The sequence below is a fragment of the Anastrepha obliqua genome, chromosome 3 (genome assembly GCF_027943255.1).
Source record: "Anastrepha obliqua isolate idAnaObli1 chromosome 3, idAnaObli1_1.0, whole genome shotgun sequence".
NCBI classification, from domain to species: domain Eukaryota; kingdom Metazoa; phylum Arthropoda; class Insecta; order Diptera; family Tephritidae; genus Anastrepha; species Anastrepha obliqua.
This window is the reverse complement of record NC_072894.1, coordinates 30,429,082-30,451,935: the sequence shown is the minus strand read 5'-3', so window position 1 is coordinate 30,451,935 and position 22,854 is coordinate 30,429,082. Positions and strand designations below refer to the sequence as shown.

General features: G+C 38.4%; 1 protein-coding gene across 2 annotated transcripts; it reads right to left on the bottom strand.

Moving 5' to 3' along the window:
• Positions 1-4,416: 4,416 nt before the first annotated feature.
• On the bottom strand, positions 4,417-13,862 carry LOC129243031 (protein LSM14 homolog B). Of its 2 annotated transcripts, XM_054880078.1 has the most exons (7): positions 13,283-13,861; positions 11,347-11,790; positions 7,958-8,421; positions 7,649-7,819; positions 7,199-7,428; positions 6,704-7,038; positions 4,417-5,199 (listed from the first exon to the last, which is right to left on the bottom strand). In XM_054880078.1, the coding sequence occupies exons 1-7, from the start codon at positions 13,401-13,403 to the stop codon at positions 5,192-5,194; spliced, it is 1,773 nt and encodes a 590-aa protein (XP_054736053.1). In that variant the 5' UTR covers positions 13,404-13,861; the 3' UTR covers positions 4,417-5,191. The 2 variants fall into 2 exon arrangements, with proteins under 2 accessions (XP_054736053.1, XP_054736054.1); XM_054880079.1 differs by lacking the exon at positions 4,417-5,199 and having other exon boundaries at positions 6,696-7,038; positions 13,283-13,862.
• Positions 13,863-22,854: the final 8,992 nt, after the last annotated feature.

The following is a 22,854-nucleotide window of genomic DNA, read 5'->3' as shown; positions in this document are numbered from 1 at the left end:
AAGTCAAGCTCGAGTGTGTTCTTCGAATTCACTTTTATGACTTCAATTGTCTCAAAATGTTTTCCACGCAGCGGAAACTTGAGCTTGGGAAACAGGAAAAAATCACATGGAGCCATATCAGGCGAATACGGTGCTTGCGGAACGATATTAACATTATTTTTGTTCAAATAATCGCGAACAAGACGTGATGTGTGAGCTGGTGCATTATCGTGATGCAAGAACCATGACTTGTTGTCCCACAATTCCTTCCTTTTAAGACGAATGTTCTCGCGCAAACGCTTTAAAACGTCTAAATAATATTCAGCGTTAACAGATCGGCCTTGCGGAAGGAACTCCGTGTGCACCACACCTTCGTAATCGAAAAAAACAGTCAGCATAACCTTAATTTTTGAGCGACTTTGGCGTGGTTTTTGGGTTGATGTACGGCCCTCTTTGAACCATTTGTACCACTCGAAAACCCGTGCACGCGATAGAGCAGAGTCCCCATAGGCTGTCTGCAACATTTTCAAGGCGTCTGAAGCCGAAATTTTGTTGGAGTAACAAAATTTCAAACAATTTCTTTGAATTTCCATCGTTAAATTCGATGTCATTAACCTCTGAAAGTTTAACCTGGAAGAAAGTAAGGACTTTGCAAAGTTTATTTGAATATTTTTTGAAAATTTCTTCTAATAAATATTTTAGAATCGAACTCATACAAAGAGAGCAAGAACAAGAAAGAACATTTCCAATGTGAATTACAAATGCGCTGTGTCATCAGAGTAATTGAGCGAATTGCGCACCGTGGGAACTTAGCATTACTTAGAAATCATATATTAGAAAGATGGGTGGCAAATAAGTATGACTCAATTCGACACTCGCAATACCATCGATAGTCGATAATCGCAGTCGTTTATCTGTTACTAGTCGACACTCGCAATGGGGGCATTTTCAATTTAAATGTTAGCAATGATAATTTTTTCAAAAAACACCGGCTAATATTGCTCTAATTGCGAATGACTTTAATTTCTAAAGTTCAGTATGGAGTCCATGATTTTTACCAGTAAAATATTTGTTTGATATTTTTATAGCAGCGAAAAAATTAAATACCCCGCTAATTGGTTCTACGTTACGTATTTGAATGGAACGACAGATTTGAATATGATTTAGAAGTGACATTAAGCAACAAAATGTATACAAATGCGTTAGAACAAACATCAATATCCTCGTTCTCACTGAAATTGGATATACTATCACTTCAGAAGCTTTCCTATTAACAACATCTTGCAACGAAATTCAAATTCGTTCCCACGGCAGTCGGTTTTACGTTACCGGAACGACCCGGATTTGTATCCGGTCAAGGACTGTCACTCCACCAGCATTTCCCGTATGTGTGTTAGGAATATTTCTGCTGCTAAAACAACAACAACAACCACATCTTACAGCGACCGTGAAACAAATAAAACTGAAAAAAAAATTATTTAATCGCAAAAAGAAATTAGCAAGACGCTTTCATTAAAGGTGGAGGCACTAGACCAACAACATTGTTCTGTTCGCTTGACTGTCAACGAAAAGTATTGAAAAGCTAGAAAACAAATAATGCATTCGCCTTGTTTCATTCTGAGCTGACAGCCACATGGACACGGCGAAAGGAAAAACACAACTCAGCTGACCACCAACAACACCTTTAATAGATTCGCCTAGGAAATTAGTGATTCTTCAATTTAAAAAATATGGAAAAATAATACAAAAAATCAACTTTGAATGTCATTATCTCTGTTGATAATAAAAGTAACAATTGAATATGGAACTAGTGCAATAATCAATATTGGTAATGAGAAATCTTGGAATTCCACCCCTATTTATTTATTTATTTTATAAAGGTTTACATGACAATAAAATTATTATACAAACTGAAAGTAGTGCAGCGCTAGCATCAGCTGGATTCCACCCCTAATTCGAGATGCGTATAAGAGCTTGCACGATTTTTTAAAGAATGACCTTCAATGTGAAATTCTGGCAAAATTTTAGCTACACTAAAATATTAGACCTAAATTCAGCAATTGTTGCGCGCAATGTCAGCCCATAAAAATTTCGTTTCCTTGCTTCATTCTTTTCGTTGTCATTTTCAATAGTAAATTAACGACACAGAGCTGATGGCCTCTGCAGCCAATGCTCAAACATAATTTTAGTACTGGTATTCATACCAGTCACTAAATAATAATAATAATAATAAATTAACGTCAAATACGAAATTATCGAACAATATACTTATGCAAACTCTCTTATTTTTATTTACGTATTCACCTCCAAAGATCTATGCAAAATAAGTGCCAAACATTAGTAAATATCAGCCTAGCATTTGTAACAGGGTCGTAAATTTATAAGTGGTGCATTACCGCCGCTTTTATTAAGTACGCCGAACAATCACTAAATCTTTCCAGTTTTTACGCACATATTACGTTCTGCCACAAAATTTCTAATTTCTAAAATAATCGCAACGCCGCACATTCTATCAATGAAATATTTACAATCTAATGTTCACTAGCTAATCAACTGCAGTAGAAAGTTTTGACTACAAATTTAAAATAGAAGAGGGAGGAAAAGTAAGTTTTTATTTAATAAATACTAATCTGAAGTTTAATTTTATTTGTTTGTAGCCAAAATCAAGTTTAAATGAACGAAACAACGTCTGCAATGCCATATTGCGGCAGCCAACCAGCTGAGCATCAGAAACAGGTCATCAAAAATTTAACAGGTTCGCAATATTGCTGTAATTATTGAATACGACGAACATCGACATGGCAACCGGTTCTACGTTACCGCAATAAACATTCGGAATTTTTCCCCGATCGAGGACTGTCGACTCAGTAAACTAGCCTTGTCTAGTGCACCACACCGCACCTTTGCCTATCGTACACATACTTACGTACGAGTATGAAATAAAACATAAGTGCCATTATTTATTACTGACTTAAACTTTTAATAATATATTTCCTTTTTATTAGTATTTTTATTATCAAATCTTTGCTTTAATTTTTTTTTTTTTTTTCAGATGAATTATTTACTTGCATTGGTTGATCTGTTTTTTGTTTTTTCTCCTTTCAAATTTATGCTACATTTAATTCAAATACATATTTGCGGGTATCATGCATTTGTAGTAATTGCCGTAGGTGCAAAACCCGACAATGGGCTGCCATGTCACTACTTTTGCTTGCTAACAATTTTATCGTATATGTAAATAATATATATGTATATGTATATAGTGAGAGTGAGCACATTTACATAAAATATTTATATTTGTATCGTAGCATTATATATAGTTCTTCTTTTTCTTTTATTTCCATGCCAGTTCTAGTAAATATAATCTATATTTGTTAAGTGTATGAATTGATGGTGGTATTGTAGTGAATGGATGGATGGCTACACTTAACGAACGCGTTAGTTTCGTCGCCATAAAACCTACATTTAAATATCCAGCAATGTTTGGAAAAACATCTTTCCGTGCAATCGACACATAAAAATTTACAATTTATAGATATTAGTAAATACCCTAACAGCCACGCACAGGCTTATTTGAGTTCATGGTCTTCCTCTTAATCTCATAATTTTTACTTTGCTCCTGCTATTCAATAACAAAAAACAAAAAAAAATCACTAAACCTGTTACCGATTCAAGATCTTTAAAATTCTTACTTCGGTCGATCTGCGGGCAGCTTTTTTTGCACTTTTATTAACCCTATATAGGAATGGGTAGTTAGGAGTAATACATCCGCTGTGCCTTGGCAAAGGGAAACTGCAACTAGAATACAAACTAAGTTTTTTCCATCTACCATCTATCTGTGTACGCATTCGCCTCGTTGATTTTTTCTTAATAGATATGTGCAATGGTTAACAAATACTTTAGCTTTGCAGCTTAGCTTTTCAATTTAATTGTAAGTTTTTTAAAATATTTTAACTCTTAAAATTAAACAGTAATAATAGCAGTAAAGTTGAAAAAATGTAAGTTGTATTGATTTCTGGTATAAAATTCCTAGAATTTTACATTCCCTTTATCTCTATGATCTGTTCTCTGCTTTGCTTTCAGCTGTATTCCTAAAACTCAGTTCTGTCTCAATTTAGCAGTTGACGACTCCACTCCTTTTTGCCATATATACTCGTATGTGCGCTTTTAAGATAACGTCCCCTTCATTTACTCCTCCGAATAAACATTCAACATCATAGACCGGCCAACATAAATATGAGTATGAGTACTTTGTAACTGTTCGTGTTAACCTGATAATCTTTAATTATTATGTTAAATTTATGCTGATGTTAATTGGCTCACTCTCATCATCGGCGAAATATTAAATTTCCATTTTATTATTTGTGTTTGTATTTTATAAATTTAGTTTTTCCTTTTCTTTTTTGCGTTATTTTAATTAAGGATTCAGCATAAAAGTCGTATTATATTTCTAATTTTATTTCCTTTTGTTTTAATGTTTGTAAATGCTTTCTTATTCGTATGCTTCGGGTTTCAAAACATATCACCACCATTTCTACAATACATATTTGCCTTTACTTTCGATCTTCTATTATAATTACATCCATCATTTTCATTATGATAAGCAACCCTTCCATCCGAGCAATACATCTATATATCTTCAATAAATTTTTCTTTTGCTTCTTAAAACTCAATTTCATTTCATTTTTTATAACAAACAAATTCTTTCATTTCTTTACTCTTTTGTTTTTTATGTCGCCATTAGTTCGTTTGGACTTGGTTGTTTCATATTTAATAAAACTAACTGTACTAACATCATTGAATGTTGTTCCGTTGTATTTTTCTTTTGTGTATCCTTAATCATCATTATAAATATTAATCGTATTGAATTGCTGGCATCCTATTTAACTCCTATACGCTCAAATACGTCCGAAAACTACATTGTTTCTCAGCAACAGATATCCTAATATGGGTCGGAGTTGGTGGAAGAAATATTTTGTAAAGTACATTTTTGTTTTGTTTGTCTACTTTCATCGCGAGCGATGGACGCCGGCTAATTCAACAGATTCCTTCCTTATTTTATTTTCTCTTTTCCATTAATGATGCTTATATAAATATTATTTATGATGTTCTCATTTGTGTACTGTACTTGATATATGTTGATTTCTTGTGGCTTCCGGTGCGATTATTGTAGTTATTAATGCCGTTTTTTTCCTTCTGAGAATTGTGATCATTATTGGCCTGTAAAGAAAAAAATGCATTAGTGCTAAATTATTTTAGTCAAAGTTCTTGCCAATCAGTCTTGAGAATATATGTATAAGCGTTGAGGAGTTCTGTGATTCGTTCGTAGCGTCATAAGAGCCCATGTAAATTTAAAAAAAATTGTAAGACGTGTTTTGGTTCGTCCCCACGATAATCGGCTCTACGTAACCGGAACGACCCGGATTTATATCCGGCCAAGGACTGTCACTTAGCAGCATTCCTCGCATATGCACGGGGAATGTTCATGCTGCTACAACAACAACTCATTTACAAATATATGGTAATTTAGTAAAATATGCGTATTCAATTTATTAAAAAATGCTATGTTTTTGTAAGGAAATTTGCTTGTACGAGTACATATGACATTTTTCGTTTGTGACCAAAAATTTTAACAATACCGATACGCTCGCTTGCTAGAATTATTGCAACAAAATCCAGAATTTGGACAGGGTTAGCCCAAATGCCAAAAAGAGGTGGTGGACAGATATTGTAAAAATGTTGCAGAGGAGCTAACTCCAAATTTCTAAAGCATTAAGGGAATATCTCAATATTTTCAGCTGTATTTGCAATATACTTAAGTTTTGCTGCCTTATTCGTAAAAACCAGGAATCAAAAATAACAAATTTTCCGAATTTGCCGAAGAAATATTTTTTCCTTATCGATCAGATTTATTTGTTATCATATACATATATGTGTAATTGGCGCTTACGCCTTTTGGGTGTTTGGCCTATCTGCTCCCTCCTATTTGTGGTGTGTGTCTTGATATTGTTTCACAAGGACCTACAGTTTTAAGCCGACTATGAACGGCAAATGTTTTTTATAATGAGCTTTGCTTTCTCATAGCAGAAATGTACTCGGAGGTTTGCCGAGGGACGACCGCTATTAGAAACATCTTTTTCTATTGTTTTGGTGGTTCATGCACAGAGAGTCGAACCGACGCACTTCCGAATGGTGGTCACGCACCAAGTCATTCGGCTGCGGCGGCTGACTATTCATTTATTTATTATTATTTATTAAAATTAGACCTCTTCTATCTATTCGTCATTTTCCCACTCGTCATGTATTTTTAAGGCAGCTCAATTCCCGCATTGCCAATATGTATATGTTCATTTATTCCATTTACTATCATCTACTCGCCACTTGCTAACTCTTGGCGAAAAGAAAAAGCCTATTATTTCTCTTATATTACAGTTATCAAGCAACAAAAAAAAATAAACGTTGGCGCAATAAAAAATAATTCTCACTAATAATTGTTATGAAGCAACGTTTTGGCGATAAAGGTTAGGTGCGGTTGAACTGGTTAGCTTGCAGTCACGGATAGATCGGTTCAGTCCATAGCGATACCAGATGGAGTTCATTAGTTAAGTGTTATGAAATAGTCCACCCGCATGGCACCTGTTTTTATTTCGAATTTAACGAGCCGTTTTTGCGATAAAACTTATACAACCCACTAAGACTTGTTAAATTGTGCCACTTTACTTACCAGATCCTCCAGCTGCGATTGGCTGAGGTGTGTTGCTATTTTCCACAGTTGCCGATTTCGTGGCATTTGGCGTTGAACCAGACACCATGGCTGATGGCTGCGGTTGTTGCACCTGATTCTTGAGTGCTTCGGCCGTATTGGCACCGTTGTTAGTGTTATTAGATGCACCGGAGTTTCCAGTGTTAGAATTAGAAGTGCCGCCATTGCCACTATTTGAGGCAGCATTTGGGTTTCTGGAACGGTAACGATAATTGCTTCCTCCACGATGATTCCGATTGTATCTATCACCATAAGAGCCCATGTTACGATTGTAATAGCTGCCACGGCCACGGTAACTGAAAGTTAGTGCAGATATGTAATAAATTAAAACCGAATTACTTATATGTCGGCGGTAAGGGAGAAATTACTAGTTTCTTGATAAATTAAGATTTTCTTAATTTGGCAGAGGTAAGTCCCTGGTATGCAATTATACATAACCTGTAACTAATTACTTACCCGCCACGTCTTGTAGATGAGACCCCAAATGTTTCGCTATTCAACTTGCGTTCCTGACGCCAGTCAATTTTCTTGTTCTTGCTACGATCCTGTGCTGCTTCGCAGGATATGTTATCAAAGAAGGACTTTGTCTTATCATATCCCACAGTGATTTCCTCCTCCTCCGGTTCATGTTCTCCAGCACCAGTCTCATTACCAGAATCGTCCTTCTTTTCTGTTTCGCCATTCATCTATAAATTAAAATAACGGTTTTTTTCATAATTTAAAAATATATTGTATATAAAAAAGCACGGAAAACAGTTTTGCCATAAAAAGCAATAGCTTGGAATTTTTTTTATAGTAACACAAGCACAAGGAAAACAATCACCAAATAATTTAAATATATATAGAATAAACTAAGTTGTACAAAACTAATACGAGCGAAATGAGCAAAATAAAAAGAATGAATACCTGCGCGGTTTTGGGTTCTTCGCCCACCTTAAGTTTGGACAGTTGTGAACGAAGTTCCTCGAATTTAACATTGGCTTGCTCAAAGTCAAAATCTTGCAAGAATTTAATTGTGTTCTTCGGATTCCGTGGCTTATTTTGATTCATTCCAAGACCGCCCATTGGTCGATAGCCCTGAAAGCAAACGAAAGAGATGTAGTACATATTTTTCTAAAATTAAATCAGTTAAGTCCGACAAGAATATTTAATACATTCTCACATAAATAATTCTCGGACCGTAAAAACGCTTGTTTTAATTGATTTTATACGCACTTGATTTTGCATACGACCACGTCCACCGCCCCGGTTGCGCATCATGTTGTTACCATTATTAGGATTGCCGCGATGCATGGTCCAAGCATGATTTTGGCCTCCGCCCCCACCGCCACCGCCGCTGCGTTGATGGTTGTTACGTTGGTTACTGTAATTGTTGCCAGCACGAACTTCATGATGTTGATTGTTGTAGGCACCATCTGCGTGGCGTCCAGAATCACGTCGATCACGTGGCTGTTGGTAAAAGTCATTGTTGTTATTGATGCGTTGATTATTGCTGCCACCTCGTTGTTGGTGATTTTGTCTCTTTTGACCAGCATCACGTCCAGCAGCAAGTCCACTATTCGAGAGTTGTTTTTGACGCTGCCTTTCTCGGTCCACCTTAGCGAGCATATCGGGCGAAGAGCTCTTTTGTGAAACATGGCTCATTGGCGTCGTGGAGCGCGATGCACCAGCAAGTACGTCTATCACGAAATGATTTAATTATTTCATATGTTACCAATTAAATAAATATAAAATTTAATGAAAATGATAATGCTGAAAATAAAAAAATATTTGTAACCAAAAAAAATAAAAACAAACTGAAGGGAATATTTCTACTGAAGAATACCACAACGCAGAGAAACAACAGGTGTCAGGCCTATATTCAGCATCCCGCATGATGAATTGTAAATTCCTCCCAAATACCTAATTGAAATGGTCATACTGAAATAATAATTGCTAGCAGAATATATTCATTAGAATCGAACACTTTCACCCAATTCAAAACATTGAATTAAATGTAATGAGGATTTCTTCATTCATAGGTAAATACTTGTGGACAAACACATGGAACGTTTGTAAACTAAAGCCAGGAGAATCTGATGTATATATATACATATATGTGTCCACGGAAACTGCGTATAACAAGAACCTTTTAAAAATTCACATGCTTCGGAAACCAGATATTTAAATAGTCGATACATTGACTACACAGGCTACGAAGTCGAAAATTACGTTCTTGTATTATTGATCTGCTGGCTGTAAGATCTTTAGAGTTCAGGGGTAATTTCTAATATATTGAAATGCACCCTTTCACAAACAACTCTTCATTAGTGTATATTATAGAATTTATCGGTGCTAACGTTTCGGGTGCTTCCTAATCGAATTATGGCAGACTATAATTTTTTCGAATTGTTGTGTTTATAGCAATACTTCTTTAACATAAGTGACTTTCCATTGAACAAAAACTTGGAATATATATTACGAAGCAGGTTTTCTTCTCCATATGTAATATATGCGGTCTAAACTGGATTACGCCGCCAGAATCTGGTATCCAATCTATATTTCTCTAAGAAGCAAAAGCGTACAGAGGAGTTTCATTCGGTTTGCTCTGCAACTGGTTCAGTTTAATTAGTTTGTCCCATTTTACACTACACGATTTATGCTAACAAGCGTTATGTTCTCAGCCAAAGAAGGTTCATCTCATATGATCACTTATGACATAATATTATTAGCGTTTCCATTGATTCTCCGAAATCCCACTCCGGATCGAACATTACGATCTCGCTTTCTCATGTTAAAAAATATCTAAATATAATTATTAAAGTTTTGCCCCCGTTTTAGGGCTCTAAACGAATATAATACAATTTTTTCTTTAACTAGTACCTAATTTTTTGGCACTTAGATAATTTTTATATCCTTATCATTAAGGTTTTTATAACCATAGACTTAAATATATAAACCAATTTAAATGGAATGTCCACTTAATCAAATTACTTGTGAAATTACGTGTTGAGGAAGTTTAACATTTGATAAAAAATTGTTTTTGTATTACCAAAAACGGTATTATATTTCTCCATCTCCATCTCTGACAAATAATGGGTTAAAAATATTATTTAACGATAAAAAAAAAAGCAAATTGTGGCTTCGATGAAGGACAACAAATAGCTGAAAAACTTAAAGGGTCGAAAGCATTCGTGATCATTGCAAAAAACAGAGTAGAGAAAGCAAAAATACGTTCCTTTAGTTTGCCGAACTAATAGGAAGAACTGATGCAGTATTCGTTAGACAATACCGTGATCTGACCGTGAAAATGTACAGAAAGCTAGAGCCAAAAACGACATCATTACACATTTTAGAAGGCCTAAATGATTCTGGTATCACGAAGGCTTTGGGAACGCTGCATTGTCGTTTATACGAAAATGTGCTGATAATCAGAGCTCAACTTTAGGGTATAAGTTGACTTTAACAATGTGTAAAAAGTTGTTACATTGTGCATAAGAATTCAGATAAAACTATTGTGAGACAAGGTAATTTTTTAATTTGTTTGAACAACATTTGCCATACAACTATTTTTATAATCCTAATCTACTGGTTAGGTTATTTTTAGCGATGAATATGTCGTTTCGAAGCGATGACTGAAGCAAAGAACTTCGTTCGCAGGAATCAGGATGAACGATAGTCAGGTGAATGCGTTGTTCTTTCCATCAAACATTCACCAGCCACGTCCACAGACTAGCACATTCACCAGATTTTATTTGTATCTACCTAAAATCATAAGAATATAAGTGAAAAAACAAACACGGTAGCAGTTTTGAAAGAAAATATAATGGATATTAGGAATAGGACATCGAATTGAGTGATATTTGCCAATTGCGTTGCCAGTATGCATCAAATAATAGATGCAGAATTGACATCTAAAGATGGACAAACTAATAAACTGACTACTTATTTGCAACTTTCCGCTAATTATTAATACTTGTATCAATGGTAGAAATAACTATTAAATTTACTCATCGCTCATAAGTAGACGATGAAGATTTAATGCGAAGATTCGAAGTAAGAGATGAGTGGAACTCAATTACAAAATACTCGTTGAAATAAAAATCTTAAGATGAAAAGTAAAATTAAAACAACCGAAATTAAAGCGCACAAAACACATGCTCTCTTAGTCAAGAGAAGCGTTACCATCACACCTTGGTCTTTGTGTTCGTTAAGTGCCGCTTGAGACCTTATTTTCTTCACTTTGTTGGATGCACCAAAAATTGTAATATTGCTCCCGCCTGAAGGACCTCCACCACTACCGAGTAAACCACCAATTAGGCCAACACCGCCGCTGGCCATGCGATTACCACCGATGACACCATTTTTACCATTACTACCAATTACACTACCAACACCACCAATCACTCCTAGGTTTAAAGTGTTCGAAGTAGGTGTTATATTCAAATGAGTTGAGGAATTAGAATCATTATGCTGCTGCTGCTGCTGCAACTGGGCTTGATTCGTCGGAATAGTGGATGCAATTGTTTTATTGTGAAGTGATTGTTGTTGTTGTGGTTCCTGCGTCTGATCTTGTTGCTGTAGTTGGGTCAGATTGTTGTTGCTGTTGCTGATTAGTAACTCACTTGGTTGTTTTTGCTGCTGTTGTTTCGATTGTTGCTGCTGCTGCTGTTGTTGTGGCTGCGGTGCTGGTTGCGGCGGTTGTTGCTGCTGATTCCCACCACCCAAGACATATGGTGCCGGTGCACCTGGAGCCAGCGATGGGGCACCACCGCCTGCTCCACCAATGCCTAATCCGCCCATGCCAAACGGATTTCCATATCCACCAACTGCACTCATTGGCGGTGCATGAGGAGGGTTCATGTTAGGCATAGGAAAATGTGGCATCATATGTTGACCATTTTGTAGTTGCACTTGCATTATAGCCGGATCATTAGGATGAGGAAGATTGTTATTCACTACCCGGATGTCCTTAATATCAGAACCACGAAAAAGAATGTAATCATAGATTTGGCTCTGGGGAGCAATTTGAAACTGCGTTTCTCGATCCTCGGTTCCAAAGGAGCGAACTGTAAGAAAAAAATAGATTATTTTTGTTAGCCAAATACAAACAATAAGAATTTGATGCAAACAATAAAACTATTGAATATTTAGGTACATATTAAATCTTTATATACTTATATATAATTGACTGACACCCTTGCGTGTTGGGTTGAGCTTTTCCTGTTTTATATTGTTAGATAAGTGGACGAAAAGTAAGTAAATAAATTTAATTAAAAAAAGAAGAAACGAAGGTCATACATTTCAAAAAATCCGAAAATATAATTTAAACATGGTACTATCATTATACCATTTTTTTGGGGACGCAATAACCACGTCTCCAAAATACAGACGGCAAAGCGATATCTTTTATTATTGAGTTTAAAAAATGACTTGTATTTGAAGATAGTAAGTAGGACGCTCTTTATTAAATGATTATCGAGGAGACGAAGCGATCACATTATTGTGTGAACTGTAAAGCAGTATGGGATTATTATTTATGGCAGGCGCTTTATGTATTTTCATGACAATCTCCCAAAATTACGGAAGAGACATCTAAAATATGTGAGTTTTTAAGTTGGCAATTCAATTTGAGTTCATGTAATATAGTTCATTTTCATATAAAACCCTAAAATACTAATTTACGAGAAATTTACGAGATCCGCTTAAAAAGGAGCACATCAATGAACTTGAATTTGCAACTCTAAAGAAAAAAAATTAAGTATTTTCAAAGAAGCCTATGCACAGTTCAGAGTTTCTTTTATTTCTCGTGAAATAATCTTACTTCACAATTGTCAAAATTTGGTTGTCGTTTAAAAAAAATTTAGCTTGATAGCCCAAAACCTCGGCAACCAATCTTTTTTCGGGGTTAAAATATTATAACTTCACAACAACTTGTGAATTGCCCAAATATCACACTGGTTAACATTTCTGAATTGATTTTCATTGCAATTTTTAAATGCAGTTTTTTTTTTAAGTTCCCACCCGGTGCTGCCCCTTAACGGTAGCTGCTACTGCCGTTAACCTCAGTATAACGGTTCTTCCAAGCGACAGCTTATGTTTTTATTATTAAATTTATAAATTTTCTTTACAGCTTTCTATATATTTATATTTATAAAAAGGTAAATAAAAAAATCAAAAAGTATCACAAAGTGTTTGTACAATAAAACCGTTGCCAACATGACATGATAAAGCCGAATAGCGGAGCAAAGCAGAAATATAACAAAAAAAATTCTCAATAATACGAAAGTACCAACAAAATATAACTACAAAAAAATTAAAGAACGATAGGAAATGAAACAGCGAAAACGAAGGAAACCATTTTCTTTTTTTTTTACAGCACCGTTTTTTGATACTCCTTTACCAATTTGCTTTTGTACAACCGCGCTGCTGTTGCGCTACGACGTCGTCAGAGACGACTGCGACTGCACAGCAGCAAAGAAAAATGTTCCCCCCAAATTGCAAATGGTGATTAGTGATTCAAATAACAGTAAAAGTAACTAATATGTAGGTGTAACTTACCGTTCGACAATGCAATAGTGCACTCCTGTGGATCTACGGTGTATAGGCGACCCTCGTACCTGATATCAGCCTTCGAGATCAAGCTGATCTTGGAGCCCAACTCGGGCATTCCGCCACTCATTTTTTCGCAATTTGTTTTGTCAAATAAGCACCAAAAACCAATCCAAAGTGAAATGAATTTTGGAACAAGATATTAAAAAAGTATCAAAATTTTCGCAATTTTTTGCTTTGTGCAGTTTTCTGCTTTCAAAAAGGTTTTCCCTTGCCAGATGCGACGCGACAAAAACGCGACGTATTAAATTTACTTTTCTTTCAATGGCGGCGCTATCGCAGCAGCGCGGTCGTTCTTCGCTAACTGCGTTTCAAAGCACTGCAACGACGACAAATCTCACTCGAAATTTCCCACTTTTTTCCAAAAACAATTTAATAATCACGCACTAGAAATATATTAAAGTTTTCTAATCCACTTATTAATTCGATGCCAAAGTAAAAGCGAATTACTCCAATCCTGAAGCGATTTTCTGAAAATTTTCACCTATCTCGGTCGTCTGCTTCGGCTGAAGTGGAAAGAAATGTGTTTCGTTTGTCAATCGTTGAGTGGAATCCAAAACAGGGTTGCCTATAAGTCGTGCCAAATATGATCCACAGCGCTATATAAATGAGTATCACGTTATACAGAAACTAAGGGTGGCGACTTCCGAAGTCTGCCACTTAATTTTTCGCAATGTTGACAACCGCTTGACCTCATTACTTGATATAAAGAGATATTACTGGTTTCTAGATATTCAGTTAAGGCTGGTTAACCCCTTACGTACGGGTTTATTTGATAAAACATTTGCATGAGGAACGGACTTATGTTTTTGGTTGTTTGGAGTAATATGTACAAGCAGCACATTTACGTAAGAATTCATTTATTTTAAAAATATTAGTTGCATGCGCATGATAAACAAGTGAATGACGTGTCCTAGACGTCAAATGTACTTAATGGGATAATATTGTAAAGCACGAATCATAAAAGTACATACAAATGCATATGTTTGCCGCTGGCGTTTTTGTATGTGTATGTGTGTAGTTTCTTTTGCTTTCGCTTCTTGCTCTTCTTCACAAATAAATAATTCTCTTTATTTTGTTTATATATTCGCAGTGTTGACGTCACAGCGAATTCGGAAAACGCAATTTTGTATTCTCTCATTCTTGTGGGAAATAGTGCTGGAGTGAAAGTCTTTGGCCGCAAATAAATCACAGTCGATCCGTTAACGTATAGCCGACTGTCGAGGATGAACTTACACGTTACACGTTAACTTAACAACGTACTCTGATTTTCGGAAATTGAATATAAAGCTTAATCAAGATTAAATAACTCTAAATTGTCTAAATTTTAGTATATATTTTTAGAAAGAAATAAATAACAATTTACAAATCCTACTAATACAGGGTTCATTCACCAATTTCTAACACCCTTCCGTTTTTTTCTTTCTACTGCTGCGTCTGCCACAAACGGCTTCACCCGAACTCCACCTCGGTTAGGTGCAATAAGTGCAACGGGTGGATCCACCTTAAGACCTGCTCAGGCCTTAAGTCGCACAGGGAGTGGTCCACACGGTATGTGGCCACGTGTTGCTCCCGCCAACAGGCGTCTGATGCCTCCACGGCTACCACACCCCCTGATAGGCCGGCACTACCAACCGCCACCACAACCCACACCTCCACGGTGAGGAGCCTATCGGAGCAACACAACTCCCCTTCAATCCCTCCCATCCCTTCCTGCTCCAACCCCAGTACGGGGACAAACCAGCAGCTCCTGGTCCCCCGTACAGTCTGTTCCGTGTGTCAGACCGCAATACCTCGGAATCTGGTATCAGTCCAATGCAATTCCTGCAGTGGCTGGTGCCATTTTCGGAGATGTTCCGGCCTGCGCACCACCCGTGAGTGGACAACTGCCTACGTTGCCCCCTGCTGCAGAGCTCTGCACCCACTACCGCCCCCGGAGGCGCGGCCGCCCACCACCATCAGGCCGCAACAACCACAGTGGATTGCGCAGCAGGTCCAACGTAGACAACCCCACGCGTCCCTCACCCCCCGGATTACACAGACCTCACCGAGAAGCTTCAAGCTTCTCCAGTTTAACTGGAACGGACTTACGAGTAAGGTCGACGAGATAGTCGACTTTATGAGCCGCCACAGTATCAAAATAGCTGCGGTCCAAGAAATAAAGTTGCACGCTAGGTCATCTCTGATCACTAGGGATGGCTATAACGTGCACAGACACGATCGCGAGCGAGACAATGGTGGTGGCCTAGCGTTTATAGTCCACCACACAGTGCAGTATCGTCTCATCGATGAAGGAATCGACCGCAGGGACAGCACCTTATAATGTCAAGGCATAGCTGTCCGGTCAGGCGATTCCGAGCTCGAAATATTTAACGTTTATATACCCCCTGTCACCTGCTGCCCGGCAGGATATCAACCTGATATAGGTGCGCTCATCAGAGGTGAAAACCGATTGGTTGTAGGTGACTTTAATGCGCATCACGATCTTTGGCATTCAAGCCTGCCAAATGATCGTAGGGGACAGCAATTGGCAGAGCAGATAGACGACTCGACATTCAGCACTGTGAACGACGACGCCCCCACCAGGGTAGTGGGCAATTGTAGCAGCTCGCCTGACCTAACAATAGCTAGCGCGGGTCTGATAAATAGCATAACGTGGCGACCTATGCTATCGCTTGCATCAGACCACTTGCCCATTATCGTCTCGATTGAGAGACCTGCCGACTTCGTTTCCGCGAATCACCAGTCCTATTTTAACTTTAAAAAAGCTAATTGGGCCGGCTTCACGGAATTCACCGAGGGCACCTTCGCCGCTCTTCCCATCCCCACCGATGAGCGCGTGGGCGAACGCGCATTCTGCAAGGTGCTCACAGCTGCTGCGGCTCGCTTAATCCCAGCTGGAAGTTATAAGGACATCCGTCCTCATTTCCCAGCAGAAGCAGCCAGTTTAGCAAACGAGCGTGACCACCTACGCCAGGCCGATCCCGGGGATCCCCGCATAAGGGATCTCAATTTGGAGATCCGGCAACTGGTAAATCAACTTAAGCGGACTAAATGGGTTGAGCACCTGAAGACTTGTAACCTCACCTCCGGGGTGAGTAAGCTCTGGTCCACCGTTAGGTCCCTGTCGAACCCGACGAAGCACAACGACAAGGTGGCTATCACCTTCAACGGTTGTACTTCGTCGGACCCGAAGAGATGCGCGAGCTATTTTAGCCGGCTGTTCATACTGCATCCTCCGGGCGACAGAACCAAACGTCGTGTTACCAGAAGGCTGCACAAACTGACGAACGACAGAGCGCCACTTACTTTCTCCGGTGATGAGGTCCAGGGGGCCATCAACAAGTCGAAATCATCGAAAGCCATTGGCCCTGACGGATTAAGCGCGCTGATGCTGAAGCATCTGGGACCCTTGGGAGTAGGATACCTCACAAGGGTCTTCAATTTGTCTCTGGCCACTCTTATCATCCCTGACAAGTGGAAAGCAGGGAGAGTGGTCCCCCTATTGAAACCTGGGAAACCCGCCAACCAAGGGGAGTCTTATCGGCCGATAACTCTCCTTTCCCCAGTAGTGAAGACACTTGAAGCCCTCCTACTCCCACTTACACGACACACCTGGCCCCAGCCCCACATCAGCACGGATTCCGACGAGTGCACAGCACCACCACTGCACTCACCGCCATAAACGCCCAGATAAATCGCGGGCTTAACCAAAACCGCCCCTGCGAGAGGACTGTCCTAGTAGCGTTGGACCTAAAGAAGGCTTTCGATACAGTCAGCCATTCCACGCTACTAGATGATATTTATCAGTCGACACTCCCGCCAGGGCTGAAGAGGTGGTCCGCGAACTACCTGAGCGGTCGGCACTCGTCAGTGATTTTTCGAGATCAAACGTCAAAGCAGAGGAAGATTAAGCAAGGCGTACCGCAGGGAGGTGTCCTTTCACCCTTGCTTTTTAACTTCTACATCTCGAAGCTCCCCCAACCACCAGCGGGAGTTTCCCTAATCTCATACGCTGACGATTGCACGATAATGGCGTCGGGCAATGACATCGATGGCCTGTGTTCCAAAGTGAACAACTACCTCGCCGACCTTTCTCGCTTTTTCACTGCGAGGAATCTCCAACTTTCCCCCACTAAGTCCACGGCGACCCTTTTCACCACCTGGACAAAGGAGGTCAAGCTGTCCCTTAAGGTAAAAGTCGACGACACACCAATTCCGACTGTGAATAACCCCAAAATTTTGGGTGTAACCTTTGACAGCTTGCTCTCCTTCTCCGCGCATACAACCGCAATTGCCACTAAAGTCCAAAATCGCAACAAGGTCCTCAAATCGCTGGCCGGCAGCACTTGGGGCAAAGACAAAGAACTGTTGCTTTCGACATTTAAGGCAATTGGCCGGCCGGTTCTAAGCTATGCTGCGCCTGTCTGGTCGCCTGGCACTGGTGATTCGCAGTGGACAAAGCTTCAGACTTGTCAAAATACCGCCATTCGGACAGCCACCGGGTGCCTCCTGATGTCACCCATACAACATCTACACAACGAGGCACATATGCTCCCAGTTGCGGAGCACAACAAATTGCTCAGCAAGCAGTTCCTGCTGGGGTGTTACCACAGGTTTCACCCCTGCAGACACCTGCTTGAGCCTGAGCCGCCTCCCAGGCACGTCAGGAGACACCTCCTAGACTACGCTGACGAACTCCAGGACAAAACTGACCGAAACCTACTGGACCGGACAGTATTTAGACAGTCAATAAACGACATTCACCGGGAGACCGTTACCACCTTCATGAACTCCCGTCCTGTGAATGCCGTAATCGGAGTCCAACCACCACCTATTGCAGACAAAGAGCTCCAACTTCCCCGTGAGACTCGTGTAACATTGGCACAGTTGCGTTCTGGATATTGTAGCAGGTTAAACTCCTACTTATCCTACTTATAATATAATTAAGTAATAGTTTTAGACTAGCACTGTTTAGAACAGAAGTTGATAAGAAAAATATTTTCTATAAAGGATAAAAATGTTTTACGGAGCTACCAACTCAAATAAAAAATTCTGTTGACATGAGCACTTTCAAGAGGCTGCTATTTAATCACTTCGAAACGTTGCCGATTAGAGAGAAATTAGACCCTTCATTTTCAAGCAGTAGGAATATGTATTTCATTAACTATGTTAAACTATAAATTACGCTGCAAAACTTGATAACTGTAAACTATGCTTTGTTTAACTGTACACATAGGAATATTATTATTGTACTACTAAGCATAAAAGCATATAAGTGTATAAATTAGGTTTCAAGACCCTAAAAACTGAATAAATAAATAAAATAAATAAAAATAAAAAATGATTAACTTTCGTAGGAAATCGTATCGAAAACTCTAAAAAATAGCTTACAAATTCAGATATTTCTCAATAAAAAGCGCTATTATAGTTAAGAAATATATTAAAAACATTTGTTATTGTAAATATTCGAAGGCAAATATCTTATTTTCTAATTTTGTTTTTTTGAAGTGAAAACTTCTTTAGAATCGTTGGGAGTGATTTGAGAAAAAGTGAAACGAAAAAAGCGACACTCTTGGCTACGAATATTACATATAAACGTAGCGACGAACTAAATTACTTTTAGGCCAGCGCCGACAGCATGGCGCGATAGCCGAGCGGCTAGCAATGTGAGCTTCCGATCCAAAATTCTTGGTTCGAATCACAAGAAAAAAAATTTTTTTATACAGTTATTTTATTTTATTTTATGATATGTTTATGAGGAGCTTTTTTTCATGGCAGAAATACACTCGGTGTTTTGCCATTGCCTGCTGAGGGGTGAGCGCTATTAGAAAAATAGTTTTCCTTAATTTTGGTGTTTTCACCGAGATTCGAACTGTCGTTCTCTCTGTGAATTCTGAATAGTAGTCACGCACCAACCCATTCGGCTACGGCGTTTGTTTAATTTTACTGATGCAAAAATGAGGAAAAATATATGAATAAAGTTTGCTTACTGTTTACACATTTTCCAAAGGTGACGGAGAACCAAAAAAAAAAGTCGATTTTCAAACAAATACGAGTGCATATGTGTAATTGTGTTAGAGTTTCGGTCACGCCCCAGCAAAACCTGCGTGCATATGTGTTTGTAACATTCAAAAAAATGTAATTGTGTTAGAGTTTCGGTCACGCAGGTTTTGCTGGGGACGCTCATAATAGCAACCGCGTGTGTATTTTTATATTCGTAAATATTTTCATTTTTAAATATTTACCGCAATTATGCCGAAAAATAATGCAGAAAAGTGTCGTGAATATCGACAGAAAAAAAAAAATCAATAAATAGTATCACGGAATTCATTCACGAAAATTTAATAAAGTATACACCAGAAGTATCGCGGATACTTAGAAAAGATTACAATAAAGTTCCAATGATTTTAAGTGGCGATTTTAACGTAAATTTTGCATTGGACACAGCGGTTCCTTTAATTGACGTTCTCAATACAACATTCAATTTAAAAATGTGTAACAATCGCACTGAATCGACAACACGATCAAAAACAACAATTGACGCGGTATTTCAAAGATATGTTGACAACATCGAAACCAAAGCATTTGTATCATATTTTATCTATCATAAGCCACTCGTATCATTTGTTGAAATTGAAAACATTGAGGATGAATAATAATAAAATGAAGAAAATAAAATATGAACTTTATAGCAATATTATAATGAACCTATAATTATCCACTCCTAATGCTGCTTTCGTCTTATTCTCTCTCAGTTTGTTTTACGGAAGGTTTCACTTCTATCGCGTCTAACCGTTAGACTGGTATTTTTTTTTTTTTTGTCCATATTCTATTGTTTTTAATGCTACCATAAAAATTCGAATTTGGCATAGCAATACCGCCAATATGCTCTAGTAAAAAATCCCAGCACGCCCCACCACACACTTGACTGCCTGTTACACTCACACAAAGGGTGCCTGCCAAAAAATAGAAAGGAGAAGAGTGTTTTAATTGGTACAATTGTACAATTGCTATGTCACAACTTTCTTCTCCAAAATCTGCACCTACCTTACATCTTTTACCAATGGTTTTAGATACTGAATTCTACTAATTTTTTGAAGATTCCTTGGCAGATGACACAATTTCATATAATTATAACTGCTATGCGTCTGATGCTTAACCTTCATGTGCCCGGCTTACTACATTTATAGTAAATTGTGAAAAAAAGTGAGATAAAAAAAAATTTTCCGAAACAACAATGCCCGAATTTTTTAGTAGCTTCCTGATTATCAAATCAAAGTCAATTAAGAGTATAATAACACTCGAACTATTATTTGCCTGACCTCTAAACCCTACTTGAAAAAAACATCATCTTGCGGCCGGCTTACTACATTTGTAGTAACCATATAAAATGTATGCAAAATAGTATTGTTGACTTCAGCTTGTCGCAGTACGGTTTTTTATAACTGTCGCTTCGCTTAGTTACCGAAGTACGTTTGTGTATGTGTATGTGTACACGCATGGAAAATTTGAACTAGATTTCGCAATAAATTAGAACAATCGTAGTATATTTGGTATGTTTGCTTAGGTGTGTTTTAGCATTCAAGAAAATCAGTCTTGTATTCATTGTGCTGGATGCAACAAGTGTAGGGAAGCAATACATTTACAAATAGACATACATCAGTTGTGGAAACACAAGTATAGACATGTCAAAGCGTGTTCAAATTCAGGAACGACGAGTTGTTAAGCGGTAAGTTTAGATACATATATATTTCCTTTGCCAAAAATGCTAAAAGGAACAGTTAACTATCAGTCTAAGGTACGAAGAACTTCAGGATCATGTGCAAAACATATTGCGCGAGCTTGATGAGGAGGAAGAGCATTTCGACTTGGAGGATGATAGCAATGCCGGCAATGATGAGAGTTCCAACCCGACCGATATTGGCGCTGGATGTTTGATTGGTATTAATACAGAAGAATCCGACGCTGAAAGTGAATTAATTATTGAAGAGGACGACATTCGCAATGATGAGCAAGAAGAGGGTGCAATATTCGAAGCAGATTTCGAGGATGATTTTGATTCAGGCGAGTCGCCCATTACCCAACGACATGATGCGTTGATCGCTAAAGATCAAACTGCATGGCTTAAGAACTTTCCTAGCCAAGCTGTTCGCGTAAGTAGCCATAATGTATTTCGGAGCACTGTTGTGGGTCCAACTCGGGCTACCCAAGGTCTAATTGAGTCTGACGTCTTTGAGTTGATATTCACTCCATCAATGCTTCAACAAATTCTAGTAGATACGAATGAAAAAGCACGAAAAGCCTATGAGACTTGGAACGAGAAGAACTGCACTGGAGATAAAAGAATCTGGGAGAAATTAACCTTAATTGAACTAAGAGCATTTATAGGTCTTGTGTTATTAGCAGGTGTAAATAAATCAAATGACGAAGATGTGGATGTGCTATGGAGTCAAGAATGCATTTGCTTTTATCGAGCAGTGATGCCTAAGTCACGCTTCAAAGAAATTATTCGATTCATTAGATTTGACAGCGAGCGTACAAGAGCAGTTAGGCTAGAAGCCGATAAGGCTGCTCCAATATCTGAATTGTGGACACAAATGAACGCAAATCTGCGCAAATATAATATTACCAACCATCTGGAGAAATTACTGTGGATGAACAATTGTTTGCTTATCGCGGTCGAACTAGGTTTATTCAGTACATACCCTCTAAGCCTGCCAAGTATGGGGTAAAGGTTTGGTTTGCATGCGATGCTAAGTCGTTCTATCCACTCAAAAGTGAAATATATACTGGAAAAAACTCAAATGCTGGTCGAGCAAATAACGTAGGTGAAGGTGTTGTCCAAAGGTTAGTATGCCATTGGGAGAACACCGGAAGAACTATTATTTGTGACAATTTTTTTACATCGCTGAACTTAGGCAAGTATTTAATGTCCAAAGGTCTTGGTATTCTTGGTACTGTTCGTCAAAATAAAACGTTTGTACCATATGACATGAAGGCTGACCGCAATCGTGCTGAAGAATCTTCCATTTTCGGGTTTCTCGATGGAAAGTTTTCTTTGGTATCTTATGTTCCAAAAAGAGACAGATCAGTTATAATACTTGCCAGCACACCTTTGAAAAATTCAATTGTAGCTGAAAAGAAAAACAAGCCGCAATACATCCTTGATTACAATGCAAACAAAGGAGGCGTCGACGCAATGGATAAAATGCTTTCTGCATATTCAACGAAACGCAAAACATTGCGTTGGCCCTTGGCCATGTTGTATAACATGCTGGACATACTTGCATCATTCATCATTTACTCGGAAAACAATCCATATAACCGTCGCACAGACGCGCGACGAAAGTTCTTGCAGAGCTTGTCTAAGCAGCTTTTTATGCCAGCAATTGAACAGCGCTCTCAAGTTCCCCGGGTGCTGGGATTCCATCAAACACGTAAAGCTATCGAAGCAGTGTGTAATGCACATGCCGAAACATATATTTTGGGAAAATGCTGTTCAACTCCTGAAAATTAAA

What these genes read in the sequence shown, in the direction of transcription:
- LOC129243031 (XM_054880079.1), bottom strand. Translation starts at nt 13,403, where the DNA reads ATGAGTGGCGGAATGCCCGAGTTGGGCTCCAAGATCAGCTTGATCTCG. An exon ending in CACTATTGCATTGTCGAACG is followed by an intron (nt 11,791 to 13,282) that starts GTAAGTTACACC and finishes TTTTTCTTACAG; the next exon opens with TTCGCTCCTTTGGAACCGAG. An exon ending in AAGAACCCAAAACCGCGCAG is followed by an intron (nt 7,429 to 7,648) that starts GTATTCATTCTT and finishes TTTAATTTATAG; the next exon opens with ATGAATGGCGAAACAGAAAA.